This window comes from Balearica regulorum, chromosome 12, assembly GCF_011004875.1.
Source record: "Balearica regulorum gibbericeps isolate bBalReg1 chromosome 12, bBalReg1.pri, whole genome shotgun sequence".
NCBI lineage: Eukaryota > Metazoa > Chordata > Aves > Gruiformes > Gruidae > Balearica > Balearica regulorum.
In genome coordinates this window covers 1,200,420-1,216,369 of record NC_046195.1, presented here as the reverse complement: position 1 = coordinate 1,216,369, position 15,950 = coordinate 1,200,420, and the positions used below count along the sequence as shown (strand labels likewise).

Genomic DNA, 15,950 nt, shown 5'->3' with positions numbered 1-15,950 from the left:
CGTCGTCATCCATCTGCAATCGCTCCGAAATTCAGGCTGGTTCATCGCATCCATGGGATGCGAATGGGGTCTGATGGGGACCGGTGGGGAAGGGACTTTCCTAAATTGCCCATGGAAGATTATTTTTAGCTCTCCTTCTCTGGGCACGAAGCCAGGCTCTGCATTTCAATAGAAAACTATTTCTAAAAGCGAGGTGAGGGAAAGCGCACTGGTATCAAACTCGGATTAAGAAGGGGATGGATGGTGATTTCGTTTAGAGGGTTTTATCTACCGCCTGAATTAAGTGCCGGTGCAATTTTTAATGAGGTGCCAGGAGGTACCGTTACTATTATTTAGCACCCAGACGCTGGGCTGGGGGAATGAAGCCATTAACCACCCCCCCAGCTCCTTGCTGGGCAGCGGGATGAGTTGTCCTCAGGTCCAGGACATCTTTAAAGGTCCTGAGATGGTGCCAGCATCCTCAGGGATGTCTCCTCCAGCTGGGAGCTTTCTGGGGCATTTATTCAAGCAGATTTGAGGGTTGTTTTGGTTTTGGTTTGGTTTGGTTTTTTTTGGCAAATGCAGCCTGGATCATGCAGGGAAGGGAAATCTTGAGGGTAGTGAGGAAGAAAATGAGGATTAAGCTGTGGCAGCCTGGGGAAAATATTACTTGGGTGGCTCAGGCTGATGAGCTGTCCTGAATTGTGAGCTCCAGCTCGGGGCTGAGCCGCTCACGTCTGTCCCTGGGAGGATGTGCTGTGCTTTGCCTTGGGATGAAGAAGCCCAGGAGGAGCTTAGTTGTTCCCCTTGTCCCCAAGTGCCATCCTGCTTTTGGGGCTGTCCAGGTGATGGGTCTTTTTGGGGGGAGGAACCCATCTTCTTCAAGGTCTTAATCTAACACGCCAGTTTATGGGTGCTGCAGATGAGACCCAGGCAGGGACGAGGCTGATCGGTCGCAGTGCTGCAGCTCTGCGGGTTTGTTTTTTTTTTCCATTCCCCAAAAGCCCCAACATCCTTCTCCACCCGCTCCTGGATAACGGCAAACCTGGCAGCCAGGAAAGTAGGATTTAACAGGGATGCAGAGCGCAAAGGACCCAGCACCGAGAGCTTGCTGCTCCCAGGAGCAGGCGAGGCTGCGAGTTCATCCAAACCCCCTCAACCGATAAAAAAAAAAAAACAACCAACAAAAATCTTATTTGGCAGGTTATTTCAGAAAGCGCTGGGGCGAGTCTCTTCCCCAGCGCCGATCGATGCCGCCTTGATTCTCCCCATCAATAAGAAATAAAGGGCTCCTGCTTCTCCGATTGACCTAATTATGGAGGGAGGGGAGGAGAGAAATGCTGAGCCTTGTTGCTTTCCATCGAGGACCGCACAGGCTGGGTGATGGACGATGGGATGGGATGGGATGGGATGGATGGGATGGGAAGGGATGGGATGGGATGGATGATGCCCCTGCAGTGCTGGGGTGATGTTACTGCCCATCCCTGTTGTCCCCTTCTCCTGCCCCCGGTTCACGGATGGGGCCGTGTCCCTGCAGGCAGCAGGGATGCTCTGGATACCCTGCGAGGTGGGTCAGACCCAAGAACTGCCCAGCTCGGTCTAAAAATCCAGGATTTGTTGTGAACAACCTGTTTTTATTTTATTTCCCTTTTGTTTCCTCCCAGTGGAACAACTGGGATGGAGAAAACACCCAGCTCCTTGCCAGCTCTGCGCAGGGAATTTGCTTTCCACGGGCAAATTGGAGCCAATGCAAAACACTCAAAAGCTCCTTTTTGGCAAAAAAAAAAAGGCTTTGAAAAACTCTCCACTTGTGCCGTCGATCCTGGTACCCGAATCCTTTTGATGGGGGATGAAGAGGGACGTGGTATTCCCAAGGGATCCGTGCGGAGTCGGCACTTTCAGAGCCAGTTTCTCCTTCCCAGGACCCATTTTTCAGAGCCGAATCCCGAGCGGGTTATTCCCTGCAGCCGCAATGCATCTGGTCCCGCTAAGTCAGAGTTAACGGAAGGGTTGAGAGACATTTTAATTACAGATTTGGCTATCCTGCGTGATTTATCCCGGGTAACTCGAGCAATTTATCCATCAGCAGTTATAAGGGATCTGAAGCAGAAAGAAAGCGTGGGGAGTATTTATCGCGGTGACTCAGAAGTCGTTTAAGAGAGATTTGAAACGAAACGGTGATATTGCTTAAAAAAAACCAAAAACAAACCCCTGCCTGGCATGAAGACGTTGTCTCCTGCCAGGAAAATTAATGAGCGCTATCATTCTCAAAAACTCCAATTCCCCTCTTTTCCTGCGTTAGCCGAGCCGAGTTCGTTTCTCTTTGGGATGCGTGGTGTGGGGACGAGGGAATTGGGGTGACCTTTCGATGTCATTTTATGATCGGGCGGTGCTGCGATGTCATTTTACGATCGTTACTCGCAGTGCGTGAGACTAAACCCCCCCCCCCCCCAGCAATGCTTTTGCAAGCGGGATCTGAGCCGGTGCGCTGCGGGCTCGGCGATAGCATCATTTTCTCGGGGACCGGGCGAAGAGAGGTCGGTGTCGCTTAATGAGCCTTAGAGGAACACGTGGTGCCTCAGGTAAGGAGATGTTGCTTAAACGGTGCCGGAGAAGTATTCGATTCCCCTCTTAATCCAGTATTTAACACTCCAGTGAAAAAGGACCCTGGTAAATAAACAGATGCCGTCGGATGAGCCTTCTAGAGAAGAAGCGCTGACAGTGCAGTTCTTTTCCGTGCCCGACACGAGAAATGATTTTTCTCATCTCAAGTGGTGAAATTGTATATAAAAAGGAAAAACTGAGGAGGAGATCTTTCCCAAAGGGAGGATGTGATATTGCTTCCTACAGCACGGATCGAAGACTTCCATCGTGGGACTTGTCCTACTCAACCGAAGGCTTTCCAAGGAGCATGGATGGGGCAGAGGGAACCGTTGGCCTTCCCCTTTCGGTGAAGCCCCCGAGCTCCTGTTAGCCCGGGGGAAGGACAGACCACTGCGACAAAAAGGAGATGTCCCTGATCCAGTGATGGATGCGGCACAAGAGGCGGGAGGTGGTGATTTTTTTTTTTTTTTTTGCTGCCTGTTGATCTGTTTTGTACCCAAACAAGAATAAAAACTGTTCTTCACCCAACAGGTTCAGACTTTTAAGGCCAATGAATCTCCCATCCCTGTTTCATCCCAGACGCCTGAATTTATTTTGCACCATCCCGCTCCCAGTGCTTCGACCTGCCAACCTTTGGCTGGAGCTATTGCAAGGTGTGAGGAACCCAACTTTGAGCAGAAAAACTTTGGGCTGTGTTCGCATGAGACGTGGGGCTCGGGCTGTACGTGGCTCCTTGGGTTTCTAGATGAGCCATATCTCTCCCTTTGGAGCAGGAGCAAAGGTGTGGGGTGCAGGTACCCATCCACGTAGACCCGGTTCCTCATGGAGATGGTTTGCAGAAGGTTGGGTGAATCAAGGCCTGGAGATCTTTAGTGCCACGTCCTGCTGCCAGGTTGGGTGACAGGGCTGTGGTCAGCACGAGCATCATCTCCCATCCTCCTGGATGCCTTTGGCTGCTGGACCTCCCCTGGACAAATCCGGCTTGTGTGTCCCTGCGGGGTAGAAGACACCAACCTAGGACGGGCACAAGCTGGGTTTGGAGATGACCCACTGTTTGTTGAATTAATAAAGAGGGCCTGAGCTGCTGGAAAGGTTTTTCTTGTTGTATCATTTATTCATCACTCATAAAAATATCAGGAGCAAGGCTGGGACAGGGAGATCGTGCCAGAAAAGGGTGGTGTGGCATTATTGATGCTTCAGGGAGACAACAGCGAATGCCTAACGCATGGCCCAGCGAGGGAAGGGGATCCCACCAGGGATTTGGGTGCACCCCCTGGGCCTTGGTGGGAGCTTTGCTCCCTCATCTCATCGCTGCGGTCTCCCCTAAAATCAAACGGTGCGGGTCACCCAACCCCAAACCCATCCCACAGATCATAGCAGACCAGGAGGAAGATGCTTCAGCCGATAAACCCCATTTCCCTGGGCACCCACGTAAAGCACCGTTAGAAACACACCGTGACTACAACCCCTCCAGGCTTGTTTAGGTGCCCTGTTGAAGACCAGGTGTATGCGGGGCATCACCCCCACGTCAAGGAGACCCCACTCGCGGGGCTCTGCCACGGTGGCAAACAACTTTGAGTGACCCCCCCCCCAACCTCTTCATCCAGCTTAGTGGTGTAGAGCCGTTAGTCATCATACTGTACACACAAGCAGCTGTGCCAATTAGCATAATTAACACACGAGCGCCAATTAATCTCTTGATTACGCCTGCCATTCACTTATCAGCTGCTATTATGGGAAGATCGGCTTTTGTACCTCTGCTTTCTATGCAAATAAGCCGGTTATGATGCCTTCATTACTCCGTATACAATTACCCAGCGCAGATACCCATGAAATCGAGGACGGACAGATTGCCAAGACACACGGGCCAGAGCCCAGGTGGATTTTGCAGTTAAAAGTCCTCTCCATTTCTCAACGTGCCACCTCGATTGGTGCTCCAGGACCTGGGTTTTGGGGAATTGCCGATGACGTAGCGGGAGACCGGGGGAGAAATGCTTGTGGGAGCCTGACTGAGCCCTTGTCATGTTGGTGGCCAAAACTGGCTCCATCTCATCTAGGGAGAAGGTCACGGACACAGGTACAAGGGACAAGAGCAGAGGGTTTGTGGCCATTTGGCCACCGAGGTGGCAGCGGCTGATGCCAACCCGAACAGGCAAGACAGAGGGACATGGGACAAAGTGCTCCAGGGCAATTCCCAGCAGCAGGTCCAGGAAAATCACCTTCCATGCCCTGAGAGGGAGGGATGGTCCCAGCTGGATCCCATTGCCAAGGGCTGCTCCTGGTTGGGGTTGGGGGGCGGGGGCTGCAGGCAGCCCCCAGGTGTGCCCCATCTGGGCTGGGGCTGCTGGGACTGCTGGTATAAAAGGCTCTTGAGGAGCATCCTCTCCATGAGCTGGTTTTGCTGGGGTCAGGATGGGGTCTGGAAGCAGCCTGGGTGTTGTTTTGTTCTGCTGGGTGCTGGCTGAAGCAGCATCTCACAGCCCCTGGGGTTTCCCTCAATGGGACTCAGGGGTCTTGAGGGTCCGGGGGGACTCCTCTTGGAGCCGGCCCCGTGTGCCTTCCTTCTCCCAGCCCTCTCCCTGGGCATGGGTGGATGTGTCCCAGCTCCAGGCTGCGGCCCCGCTGCACCCCGTGGCCGTGCAGTGCCAGGAGGCGCAGGTGGTGGTCACTGTGCACAGGGACCTCTTTGGCATGGGACGCCTGGTCAAGGCTATGGACCTGACCCTGGGCTCAGCTGCCTGCTTGCCTGTGGCCCAGAGTGCTGCTGAGAGCACGGTGACCTTTGTGGCTGGACTGCATGAGTGTGGCAGCACCCTGCAGGTGAGGTGGGATGCCAGGGTGAGGGGCTTTTCCATCACTGATAGTGCTCCATAGGTAATGGACCTTCTCTGGGCTTTGACCAGCACTGGGTGGGTAGTTTTTGGAGTATGGGTACCATCCTTAAGCCTTAGATGAGGTGCACACTTGACAGCAAGCAAGCCTTGTAGTGGTCTTATGACTTGGACGGATGTAGCTGGTTGCATGAGTATATGGGAGAACTGGGCATAGCTTGAAACTGCAGCGACTGTCGCTGGGGAATTAGGGAAAGGGGCTGGCTGGGACCTTGCTGACCTCCTCAGCAGGACAGGAGGAGGGCTGCCTGGAGCTGGTGTGCCCCAGCTCACCTGGGGAAGGAGGTTTGCAGACCTACAGCCCCTGCCTGCCTGATGTGGGGACTTGCTGGAGTACCAAAGTCCTTGAGGCCTACCCCCTCCAGGGCTGGCACCTTGTTGGGATGCCAATACAAAGCCTCATGGCATCCTGTTTGCTCTGGACTGGGAATGTGGAGGACATCCTGGGCCTTTACAGCTGATGGACCTGTGTGACCTAGCACAGTCAGTGCCGGGTATCTGATGGTGCTGGGCTTCTGGTTGACTGGTTTGTTTTACTGACTTGTTGGTTCTCCCAAATCTTCTTTCCAGGTGACCCCAGACTCCTTGATCTACAAAACAATTTTGTCCTACAAACCTACTCCTGGTGACCTGGTTATTGTAAGGACCAACGCAGCTGTGGTTCCTATTGAGTGTCACTATCCCAGGTGAGCAAATGGGAGCTGTGTCTCTCCTCCTATGGACCTGAGGTGATGGTGACATATTTGTTAACACATCTCTCTCCCATTTAGGAAGAGCAATGTGAGCAGCAATGCCATCCGGCCCACGTGGGTTCCTTTCCGCTCCACCCTGTCAGCAGAGGAGAGGCTGACGTTCTCCCTACGCCTCATGAACGGTGGGTGCGAACCTGGTGGACCCTTCTCCCTCGGGTTCCTGCTCCTGCCAGTTCTTGTCTGCATGCTGAGAGCCCAGAGCTCTAACCTGGGCTAAAATCAAATCTTGTAGAAGTCACATGTGGTTGCTGCTCACTTAAGAGGTCCCATGTGCAAGGGATTGCAATGTGCTTTTCTTCAGATTGACCTGTAACCTTGAATCTGCCTTCCAGATGACTGGAGCACTGAAAGACTCTCCAATGGCTTCCAGCTGGGGGAAAGCTTGCACCTCCAGGCTGATGTTGCTTCTGGGGACCATGTACCTCTAAGGCTCTTTGTGGATGACTGTGTTGCTACCCTCAGTCCCGACAGGAACTCCTCTCCCCGATATGCCTTGATTGACCTCAGTGGGTAAGGGGCGCAGCGTGCTCTGGGTGGTCCTGCCATAGCTGGTTGGGATGTCCCTGACTTCTGATCCTTGTCCAGGTGCTTGGTGGATGGGAGATCAGATGACACCACTTCAGCCTTCATCTCTCCAAGGCCGAGGCAGGAAACGCTGCAGTTTGTGGTTGATGCATTCAAGTTTGCAGGAGATGACAGAAACTTGGTGAGATGTGGTGCCTGCCCCTCCTCCCCCAGCGTGTTCAGAAGCTGTGCTGTTCTGCATGAACAAATTTAATTAACCCTGGATGTCGGCTTAATTTTGCTTCCAGATCTACATCACCTGCCACCTGAAGGTCTCCCCAGCTGACCAAGCCCCAAATCCATTGAACAAGGCCTGTTCCTTCAACAAAGCCAGCAGCCTGTGAGTAGCTGGTGCACCTAGGGAGGGGACCAGCCTAGAGAAGAGGGCTTACAGGTAATTCTGTTTCAGTTGGGCTCCTGTGGAGGGTACTGGAGACATCTGCAGCTGCTGCGAGACGGGCAACTGTGCGTTGTATGGAGGATACTCCCGGAGAATTAACCCTCCAGCCAGATGGCCGAGGAGGCGCTTGAAGAGAGACATCCCTTCCAAGCAAGGTAGGGCTCTGTGTCTCCAAAATGTACCCCCAAGGCAGGGTGACCCTCCAGGTTAGGATGGCCAAGATGCTGGAAGATTTTTAGCAAATGCATCTTATCTTAAGGACAAACTTGGCTCCTCTCCAATGTTCTTGAGGAAGTAACTGTGTCTGTGTCTTTATATCCAAAACTACTGGAACCCTGCTCCTGCAGGGTCCATCTTCCTGTAAGTCCTGAAATCCAGACTAAGCAGGAGATTACCTCCCCTCTGAACTCATTCACATCCTTCTCTTCTTAGGTGGGTCCTCAAGAGCAGCAGAGGCTGAAGTCTCAGTTGGACCACTATTAATCCTTGACCCAGCTCAGGGGTTATGGAGTTCCTCGGGAGGTCTTGCACCAGCAGGGAAGACCCCACATGGTACGTGTGTCTTCTGTGACTGCCTTCAGGTCTCAGAAAAGGTGACTCCAGGTTGATCTAGCCATGAATCCCCCCCATGATTTCACACCTGGACAGAGATTTTTCTAGTATAATCACCAAAAGACAGTCTGGGGGATTTCTTCCTGCAAGTTCATCCACTGCCAGATGGTGGAAAGCCATTAAATGTGTAGTAAGTGGATCTTGTCTTTTCCAGGTGCTGCCGAAGGACTTCCTATGCTGGTCCAAGTTGCCATGCTCACGGCAGCCACTGTGCTGAGCTTAACTGCTCTTGGACTGTTTCTTGCATGCAGAAAATGTAGCTGCCCTCCTGGAGTGTCACTGTAACTCCCCAAGTGTAATAAAGAGAAATGTTTCTGTCCTCTCCTTGTGCTCTCAGTGGGGAGGAGGGACAGCAGTCAACCTTTGCTCTGGTCTGCCCCAATGGGATGGGAGTTGAGGTTGTGCTTGTGCACCATCCTCCAGGTAAGCCATCTCCTGGGGTGGCCACAAGCTCTTGGGAAGCCACCAATGAAACAGTGGTGGGACCAAAACCATGGAGAGCTGTTGCCACCTGAAAGCATCTCCCAAACCACAGCATTTGGAGATGGAAAGTGTCTCTCTGCAGGAGGACCTTCCAAATGTTTAATACTGCTGTTGTGGCTCCATGCATGTTGTATGCTTGGCATGCGTTGCCGTGCCTGATGGCGAGGACTCCTGAATCACCTTGGCTGTGAACAAGGTATGGCTCCTGTCTTCAGGCAAATGAGGGAAGAACTGACGCTGCTAACAGACAGTAAATGGCTTCCTGACTCTAGAAGTCCTGTTTGCTCCCCCTTAGCAGGGGTGATAGTGGAGGATGTGATAGCAGCAGCTCTGTCTTGGGCTTGGTGGTGTGAGCTGATGCAGCCTGGGTGAGGTGGCACCACCCCTTGAAGGATGACACAACAGCAGCTCTAACTCTGGGGGGGTTTGCGGGTGCTGGGGCTAGGTATGGCTTCTGCTGCTGGCAGACCTGGGGAAGATGTGGTGTTGGATGTGGATGTGGGATGAAGATGGGTGTTGCTTCTAGTTGGTGTGGCCTCTGCTGTATGGAGAGCAGGGAGCAATGGCTGGATGGGGGGGTGGAACTAGTGACCTTGTAGTTAAGGAAAGGGGATAAATAGGGAAAGCTGCTGGTCCACCCACTCTAAACAGATATTATTATTGTTTTTAAGTATAAAGGGTGGAGGGAAAACCTTTAGTCAGTAGGTCTGGAGATAAGACCTAGACTGTCATCACCTCACCTTGGGGACTCTGTCCCTGGTGTGCTGGAGCAGCTGTGCCATAGGGTGTCCTCATCACACTTAAATGGAGCCTGTATGCATAAGATGGGCCTCAATGTTAAATCATTCTCCTTGCTCTGCGGCTTTCTCTCCTACACAGCGTAGGCTTATTCTGACCTCTTGGCTTAGGCTGCTGAAGGCTTGAGGTGTCTGCTGCCTGGTGGAATTCCATCTGGGTATGAGCTATTGGTGTCTTGACTCCTGATGTAGTGAGTCTAACACCAGTTGTGTTTCTCGGGAGTTTGTGTAACACAAACGCTTCTCAAAAGTGGTTTGCGTACCCTGGGCTGCATGCTGCTTGCAGCCCCATGCCCCAGAAGACCCCCTGGGAGCAGTGGTCACCTCCAAACCAACCTGGAGGCTGCCGGATTTTCTTATTCCATGTGCTTTGAGGTGCTACCTGGTATAAAGATCATCTACATTGCATCAGGTGAACTAATTCACTTATTTCATATGGTGCAGGACCTCCTGGGTGAGGACAGCAGTGGGGTCAGATTCCTTGAAGTGTGAATGTGCCTTGGTTGGTGCTGGTGACCCTTGTGTGCTTTGCAGGGAGAATCCCCAAGCCTGACACCCCTCCATCCTTCTGGTCTGAATGACCTTATACCTCATGTTCTTGCTTTCTATACCCTGGGAGAAGTCAGAGACCTGATGCCTGCAAGAGCCTCTTCTGAGCTGAGGCAACTGCTCTTGGCCATGGATAAAGAGTGAAAAGGGGGGGGGGGGGGGGCAAAGCAGCAAGGCTGACTTGGAGCAATGCCAGCAGCCCCACTTCTCAGATGTTTGGTCTTCTGCTAGTGCCTTCTGAAAACTGTTTTCAACGAATTAAACACTGAGCTGAAATAATCAAGTGGAAAAATAAGGCAGCCATGTAAGTATTTTTTTTTTTGGCTGAAACCTTCCAGATCAGGCTGTCAGCCTTCATGTTTAATGCACAAGCTACTTCCTGAAGGAGCTACAGAAGATTAAAACCCCTTTTTTTTCCTAATTTTTACTCTGACAGGGTGACATGTGCTGCCAGGCTGTGATGTTAAACTTGCAAAAAGCTGTTGGTGCTCCTCCCAAGGGTGTGGAGACCCAGCTCTGTGCCCTGCGTGGGAGCTGGAGGTTGTCCCACATGCATGGACCTCTCAGCCATCTGTATTGAGGCTCCTCACTCATCTCTGAAGCCACTTTCTTCCCACCCTCCAAAGAAATCTGTTGCTGAGCAGGACCTCCTGCTCTTATCTCATGTTGTCCTATGTCACAGGGGTTTGAAGGGGAGCACAGGTCTCCAGGGTGTCACATCTCTCCTGGAAGCTCTTCCAGCTGTGAAAGCCCAGTCCTGTTCCAGGCAGGTGTTGCCAGCACTACCTCCCTTCTCAGGTCCATGAGGAGCTTAATGAACAAGCCAAGCTTTGTGGTTACTAGGCCACATCTTTAATTAAGAAGAAATAACCTTCCCTGATGCAGGCTCATCAGGAGGTGTAGCCATCAGCATGGGCCTTCTCCTTTCCCCTCTAATGGCTTCAGCATCCAGACAAGGAAAGGTGGAGGAACTCTGGCTGTGTCTTGGGCTCCAAACCTTGTTGGATCCAATCCCATGAGCACTAATCCCTCAGCCTGTGCTCAGATCCTCTTTTGAGGCTCATCTTGCAGAATCACAGAATGGTTTGGGTTGGAAAGACTTGTGCTGGGAGCTGTTGTCCTCCAGGCTGTACCTCCTCCTGCCAAACCCTTTTCCCAGCCCAGGAGGGGTCTGTATATCTGCTGTTGCTGCTTATAATGCTGTTGGCTACCACAGGGGAAGCACATCTGTGGATTTTTAGTATCATAATTTAAAACAGCTATTCATTCTTTAATGAATTATAAATACCAAACCAATTCCCCCTCCTCTATTTACCAGGAGAAAAAAAAGCTTGATAGGAGGCCTGAGGAGAAGGGATGGGTTGAGAAGCAGTTCCTAGAAATCTAGGTCTGACCTAAGGCTCCCAAAGCTGGGATTGCCACAGGTGGATTAAGGAGCTGGTGAGGAGAAGGTGTCTCATGGATGGTGACAGAATGTTTTGGGTTTTTTTCCATTTTCCCTGTCTGGTTTAACACAACCCTGTGCAATCGCCTGATGGGTGAAGAGAGGAAGCGTATGGCACGTGGTGATGCCCAACTCGCCCCATCAACCCCAGTCCCGTAACTGCTGCTTCTGGAAGCCATCAACGTTTGTTTCCCTTGCACTCATGAGCATCTGAGTAAAGACTTAATTAGAAAGCTGTAAGATGCTGGTGGAAAAATCAATTTGTGGGGAATTAATAATGTGAAAGAGGATGCATCGTGGTTATTCACGTGTGTCTCCAGCTTGCTGTGAGTGCCCCATTATGTGGAGATGTTGGTGATAGGCTGTAAGTGGCCTTCAAGGCAATTAATTAAAAGAAAAAGAATTGGCCATGCAGGAGAACAATCAGGTACTTCTCACAGGAATTTCAGGGTAAAATCGAGCTGCTTGGTATGTTGATTTGCAGATTTGCACTCTTGCGTGGAAGTGGTGTGAGCGTCAATACCCATCTCCCTTCTGTACAGCAGGAGCTGCTCCATCCTGTCCCTCTCCGAACATGGCCCATCAGTTATTAGGCAGCAAGAACAATTAAAGATAGAGTAAAATAATTAGGTAATGGAGGATTTCTTCCCAAGAATCAAGCCGGGGCTTGCAGGGAGTCTGGTGGGTTTGGAGGTCCTTTTGCCTGTGTGGGTGGCTTGGCTGCATCTTGAAGACATGATGGGACGGTGGCAGCTCTGGACCAACCTGGATGTGGGCACTTGGACAACCAGGGAAGGGTGGACAAGCTTTTTGTTGTAGCACCTGTGGGCAGGCTGGAGATGACCTCCTTGGAGATGCAGCAGCAACCGGGGAAAGGGAAAATTGAGGGAAAGGAGGAAAAGTTTGTTTTAGCTGTTCCTTAATGTCTTGTTAGAGTACCCAAAGAGTTTGTGCTGCCGGACATCCTTCTCTCTGACCTTGGTGTACCCTTGTCCTCCAACTCAAGGTGTTGCAGTTTATTTTTAAATGGGATATTTGGCACCGCAAGACTTGCGGTGCGTGAGTTCATCCCATGGGACTATCCCCTTCGTTGCACTGCCATCCATCCTCCAGCAGAAGGGACCTTTCTGCAAAGGATGCCTGGTCTGTGAAGTAGATAGCTTCCAAAAAAAAAAAAACACAATCAAAATTTTCCAAATCTGATTAAAAACTCCAGGTTGCTGAGGCCAGGGTGTCGTTTCAGGGTTGATTTTCCAGTTTTGAAAAGGAGGAGCATCCCCTGTTATCCCTGAGCTGCCCTCCTTGCAATTAAACGTGCAAAACCTGGTTCGTGGAACCCTGCAGCTGTGGAGAGGTACATCTGTGCAGCCCAAGGACTTCCCAGCCTTATTTATTGTTTTTATTTATTTTTTTTCCCCCCAAGCCAAGAGCCCTCTTGCCTTAAATCCCACACGTGTATCGCTGCAGACCTGGCCGTTTAAACAGGAGGCTGCAGGCACCCATACCCTGTGGTGCAAGGGGCTCCTTGCTACTCTTATTTTACCCCTGTGAATGAGCTCCCTGATGTCCCAAAGAAGATCTTATTTCTGTCCCAAATGTCTTCTGGACCTTGCCCTGCATTTTTTTTTTTTTTTTTTTTGGCTGCTCTAAACCCCAACGTGGGGGCTTCAGCCATGCTCTCCTACCACAGAGGTGTCCCTGCATTGGCAGCTCCCGGAGTGCTGCGAAGAAGCGGGAAGCTCGTTAAAAATAAACAAATATTCCATGTAATGAAAAAAAAAAACCTAAAACAAAAAAGCAGGAAAAACACCCTCTGGTGTTTTTAAAAGTTATTTTCTATATTTTTTTTTTAAGAGCAAAGAGGCGTGGGGAGAGGGGACCTTGCTGACGTTACGCGGGGGCTCGCTCTCGCAAGGGAAAACCACCCCAGATGCGATGCGCTTGGATGCGAAGGGTCCAGGGATTTATTTCTTGAGTTGTGCCAGGCTGAGGATGTGATGTGAGTTGTGTCCTTTCTCAGCCCTCTGCATGCAGAAGTGAAAGAGGCTGTTAAACTTCGCTGCCCAAATCTAACGCGCGTGCAAATTGGCAGCTCCCCATCGGCGCTAACTTCCCAACCGTTGACGTTATTGATGCCCTGCCCGCACACGCTCAAGGAAATTGCTACATGGTTTGTTTTTTGGTTTGGTTTTTTTCCCCCCCCTTCTTTTTCCCTTTCTGTGATGATCAGCAAAGCAGCATGTTACGCTAGGCCTTGACATGCTGTTGGTGGAGCTTTTACAGGCAGTGACCTTTGCAAATGTGTTTCCTGAGCAATTATTTATTGTAAATAATATCCATTTTCCCTCCACGGGCCTGGAGCAGGAGCCGAAAAGGAAAATTTCTGGTATCTCTTGTGGGTATTCATTCCCATCTGAAAGGCAAAAGCATTTCCCCAAGGGGCTGGAGTTAATTTACTTCTCGTGTGTTTGCTGCCAGGAAAAAACACTCCGCGGTGTAAATGGAGACGAAGGAGCAAAAGCCATTTGAAAACACCGCCGGTAAATTAAAGTTTTGCCGTATTTGCTGAGATAATTTAGCGTAATTCCCTGCTAATGAATTAATGCACCACTTCTTGTTCATTATAGCTTTCCTAATTTGATTGGAGGTCTAAATGCTAGCTAGCTTCATTACTGGCGAATATTAATGCAATAAAGTGGGTTTTGGTGGAGTCCTCTGTTCCCAGCGAGCTTTGTTACTCAGGTGATGTGCTGCTGAAGGGCTGGGAGGAGGAGGAGGAAGAGGAAGGTCAGGGATGGTGCCCATTGTTTTTAGGGTGCAGCATCATCTCTTGGTGGCCACGTCTAAGAGCTATGGGGTTGCTCCATCCCTGGTAGAAAACATCCCATTCCCCTGCAGCGTTGCAGCTTTACAGGGAGGAAAACCAGAAGCTTAAAAAAAAATAAAAAAAAAATCAAATAGTCGTTGCGGTAAATTCATCATCAACTGTCAGCTCATCGGTGGAGCAAGGGGAGCAGTCCCGTCCCACCGCAGCCCTGCTTTGCTTTTTAATAAATACAGCTTGCTCTTTAATAAATATATTGTAGGAAAGACAAAGAAGAAAGCAGGTGACGTCTGATTCTGAAGACTGGTACCCAAGTGGCTTAGATGGCCACGCAGGGGAAAACCATCACTCTGCAGCCCCTCGTACTTCTTTTTTTTTCAGCTTTTTTCACCCCATAAACTTGTACCAGAGGCTTTGGTCAAGGCTGATGCCGGGGTGGGGGATGTGCGGTCCCACGGAGCCTTCCGTCATCCTGCCTGTGTGGCCAGGGAGCCGTGAGGGACAGGGATGGCTTTGCCTCCATCGCGTTCTTTGATGCAAATGGCTCCATGCATAATTTAAGCTCCGTGTTGCTTACACTGAGTAATCATCTCCGCTCCGGCTGAGAGAGGACAGAGAAGGAGAGCTTTTTTCTTTTTTTTTTTTTTTCTCCTGTGTTTTTTTTCTCCCAAAAGTGTTTCCTAATTTCTGGATGAACAGATTTTCCCACTCTGCATCAGGCAGCTGCTGGACTTTGAGATCTGGGCATCATCCAGCATCCCAAAGGTGACCAGGGATGATGTCCCAGGGCACTGCATGAGCCAGCCAGTGGGGAAATAATTTGTTTTAATCCATGAATCCATATGTGCTAGCTGTGAAAAGACACATTTCAATGTAAAGCTGAGATGAGGATGTAATCCCACGACTCCAGGTCTGAGGTTCGCAAACCCCATCCTGACACCTCCTGGGACTCTGGGCAAAGATTTCCACAAAATGTTGGGTCCCACCTTGCTCAGGTGGCCTTGGGGACACTGCTCCAAGCCAGGGCATCGCCAGACCCAGCGTCAGTGCTCCTTATTGTGGGCAGGCACCGACGCCTTTGATTTTTCCTGGCTTTTTTTTTTTTGCTTTTTTTTTTTTCTTTTCCTCCCTTCTAAGAGCCCCAACGTTTTAATTATTTATTTGGAGCATGATTAATGTTTTGTCTGACGTTGTTCTGCCAGGGGAGCCCCGGTACATTTTGGTTTAGCGAGATCTAATTAAGAAGTCCCATCAAGCATGTCATCCCTTGTCTTACAAGTACCTCCAGGGCTCCTTCGGCATGGCTGTGTTTCGGCAAGCTTGGCTGGACCCGATGGCTCTGGATGGCCTTGGGGCTCTTCTGGGGGGGTGCTGCCTTGCAAATATGGGGTGCTCCGGCCAAGCACCCCTCGTTCAGGGTCAAGGGAAGACCCAGATTGCTGCTACCTCTAGGGCGTGGAGGTAAGAAGCATTTTTAGCCTCAAATTTGCCCTTTCTGGCTGTGTTTTTTTGGGGGGGGCGGGATGCTCTCCTGGGAGCAGGATGTAGCCAGGCTGAAGCCGCCCGGTCCCCATGTCCCTACCGGGGGGACAAAGCGTGGGGTGATGACATCGTTGACCCACGGAGGTGACGTGTCATGGGATCACTGCGGCATTCGCGTCTGGCACAGGCCTCGCGAAGGGCGGCGGGGACAGAGGCAGCCCCTCCGTGGGGCGCACACGCGTGTGCGTGCGTGCGTGCACGCGGGTGCGCGTGTGCCCACTGCCACCCAGTGGTGGGAGAGCACCCAGCCGTCACCCAGCTTTTCGTAAGGCAAGATAACGTAACAAATAAATGTACGTTACTCGTTGGCGTAGCGAGGGCTGTGTCCGCGCACCGGAGGGTTGAGCTCCAGGACCAATGGCCACTGGAGAAGTGGGTTTTACTGGGCTGGAGGTGCAGCTGCCAGCTCAGCGTGTCAGCCAGAGACCCTCACCCCGAGTGTGACCTCCTATGGCCTTGGGGGCATTAAATAGCCTGGACAGCCCCACCTGAGACCCCCACCCACGCAC

At 51.2% G+C, this 15,950-nt stretch overlaps 1 protein-coding gene and 1 long non-coding RNA gene across 2 annotated transcripts; both read left to right on the top strand.

Moving 5' to 3' along the window:
* Positions 1 to 2,383: 2,383 nt before the first annotated feature.
* LOC142603458 (uncharacterized) lies at positions 2,384 to 3,674 on the top strand. Its single transcript, XR_012837386.1, has 2 exons — positions 2,384 to 3,031; positions 3,115 to 3,674. It is a non-coding gene; the product is annotated as an uncharacterized LOC142603458 (long non-coding RNA).
* A 1,321-nt stretch (positions 3,675 to 4,995) lies between these two features.
* Positions 4,996 to 8,087, top strand: LOC104640848 (zona pellucida sperm-binding protein 3). Its single transcript, XM_010309339.2, has 9 exons — positions 4,996 to 5,403; positions 6,045 to 6,160; positions 6,245 to 6,348; positions 6,559 to 6,736; positions 6,812 to 6,932; positions 7,039 to 7,130; positions 7,200 to 7,345; positions 7,623 to 7,742; positions 7,957 to 8,087. The coding sequence occupies exons 1-9, from the start codon at positions 4,996 to 4,998 to the stop codon at positions 8,085 to 8,087; spliced, it is 1,416 nt and encodes a 471-aa protein (XP_010307641.2).
* The last annotated feature ends 7,863 nt before the right edge of the window (positions 8,088 to 15,950 follow it).

What these genes read in the sequence shown, in the direction of transcription:
- LOC104640848 (XM_010309339.2), top strand. Translation starts at nt 4,996, where the DNA reads ATGGGGTCTGGAAGCAGCCTGGGTGTTGTTTTGTTCTGCTGGGTGCTG. An exon ending in CTCCCTACGCCTCATGAACG is followed by an intron (nt 6,349 to 6,558) that starts GTGGGTGCGAAC and finishes TCTGCCTTCCAG; the next exon opens with ATGACTGGAGCACTGAAAGA. An exon ending in GCCTTGATTGACCTCAGTGG is followed by an intron (nt 6,737 to 6,811) that starts GTAAGGGGCGCA and finishes ATCCTTGTCCAG; the next exon opens with GTGCTTGGTGGATGGGAGAT.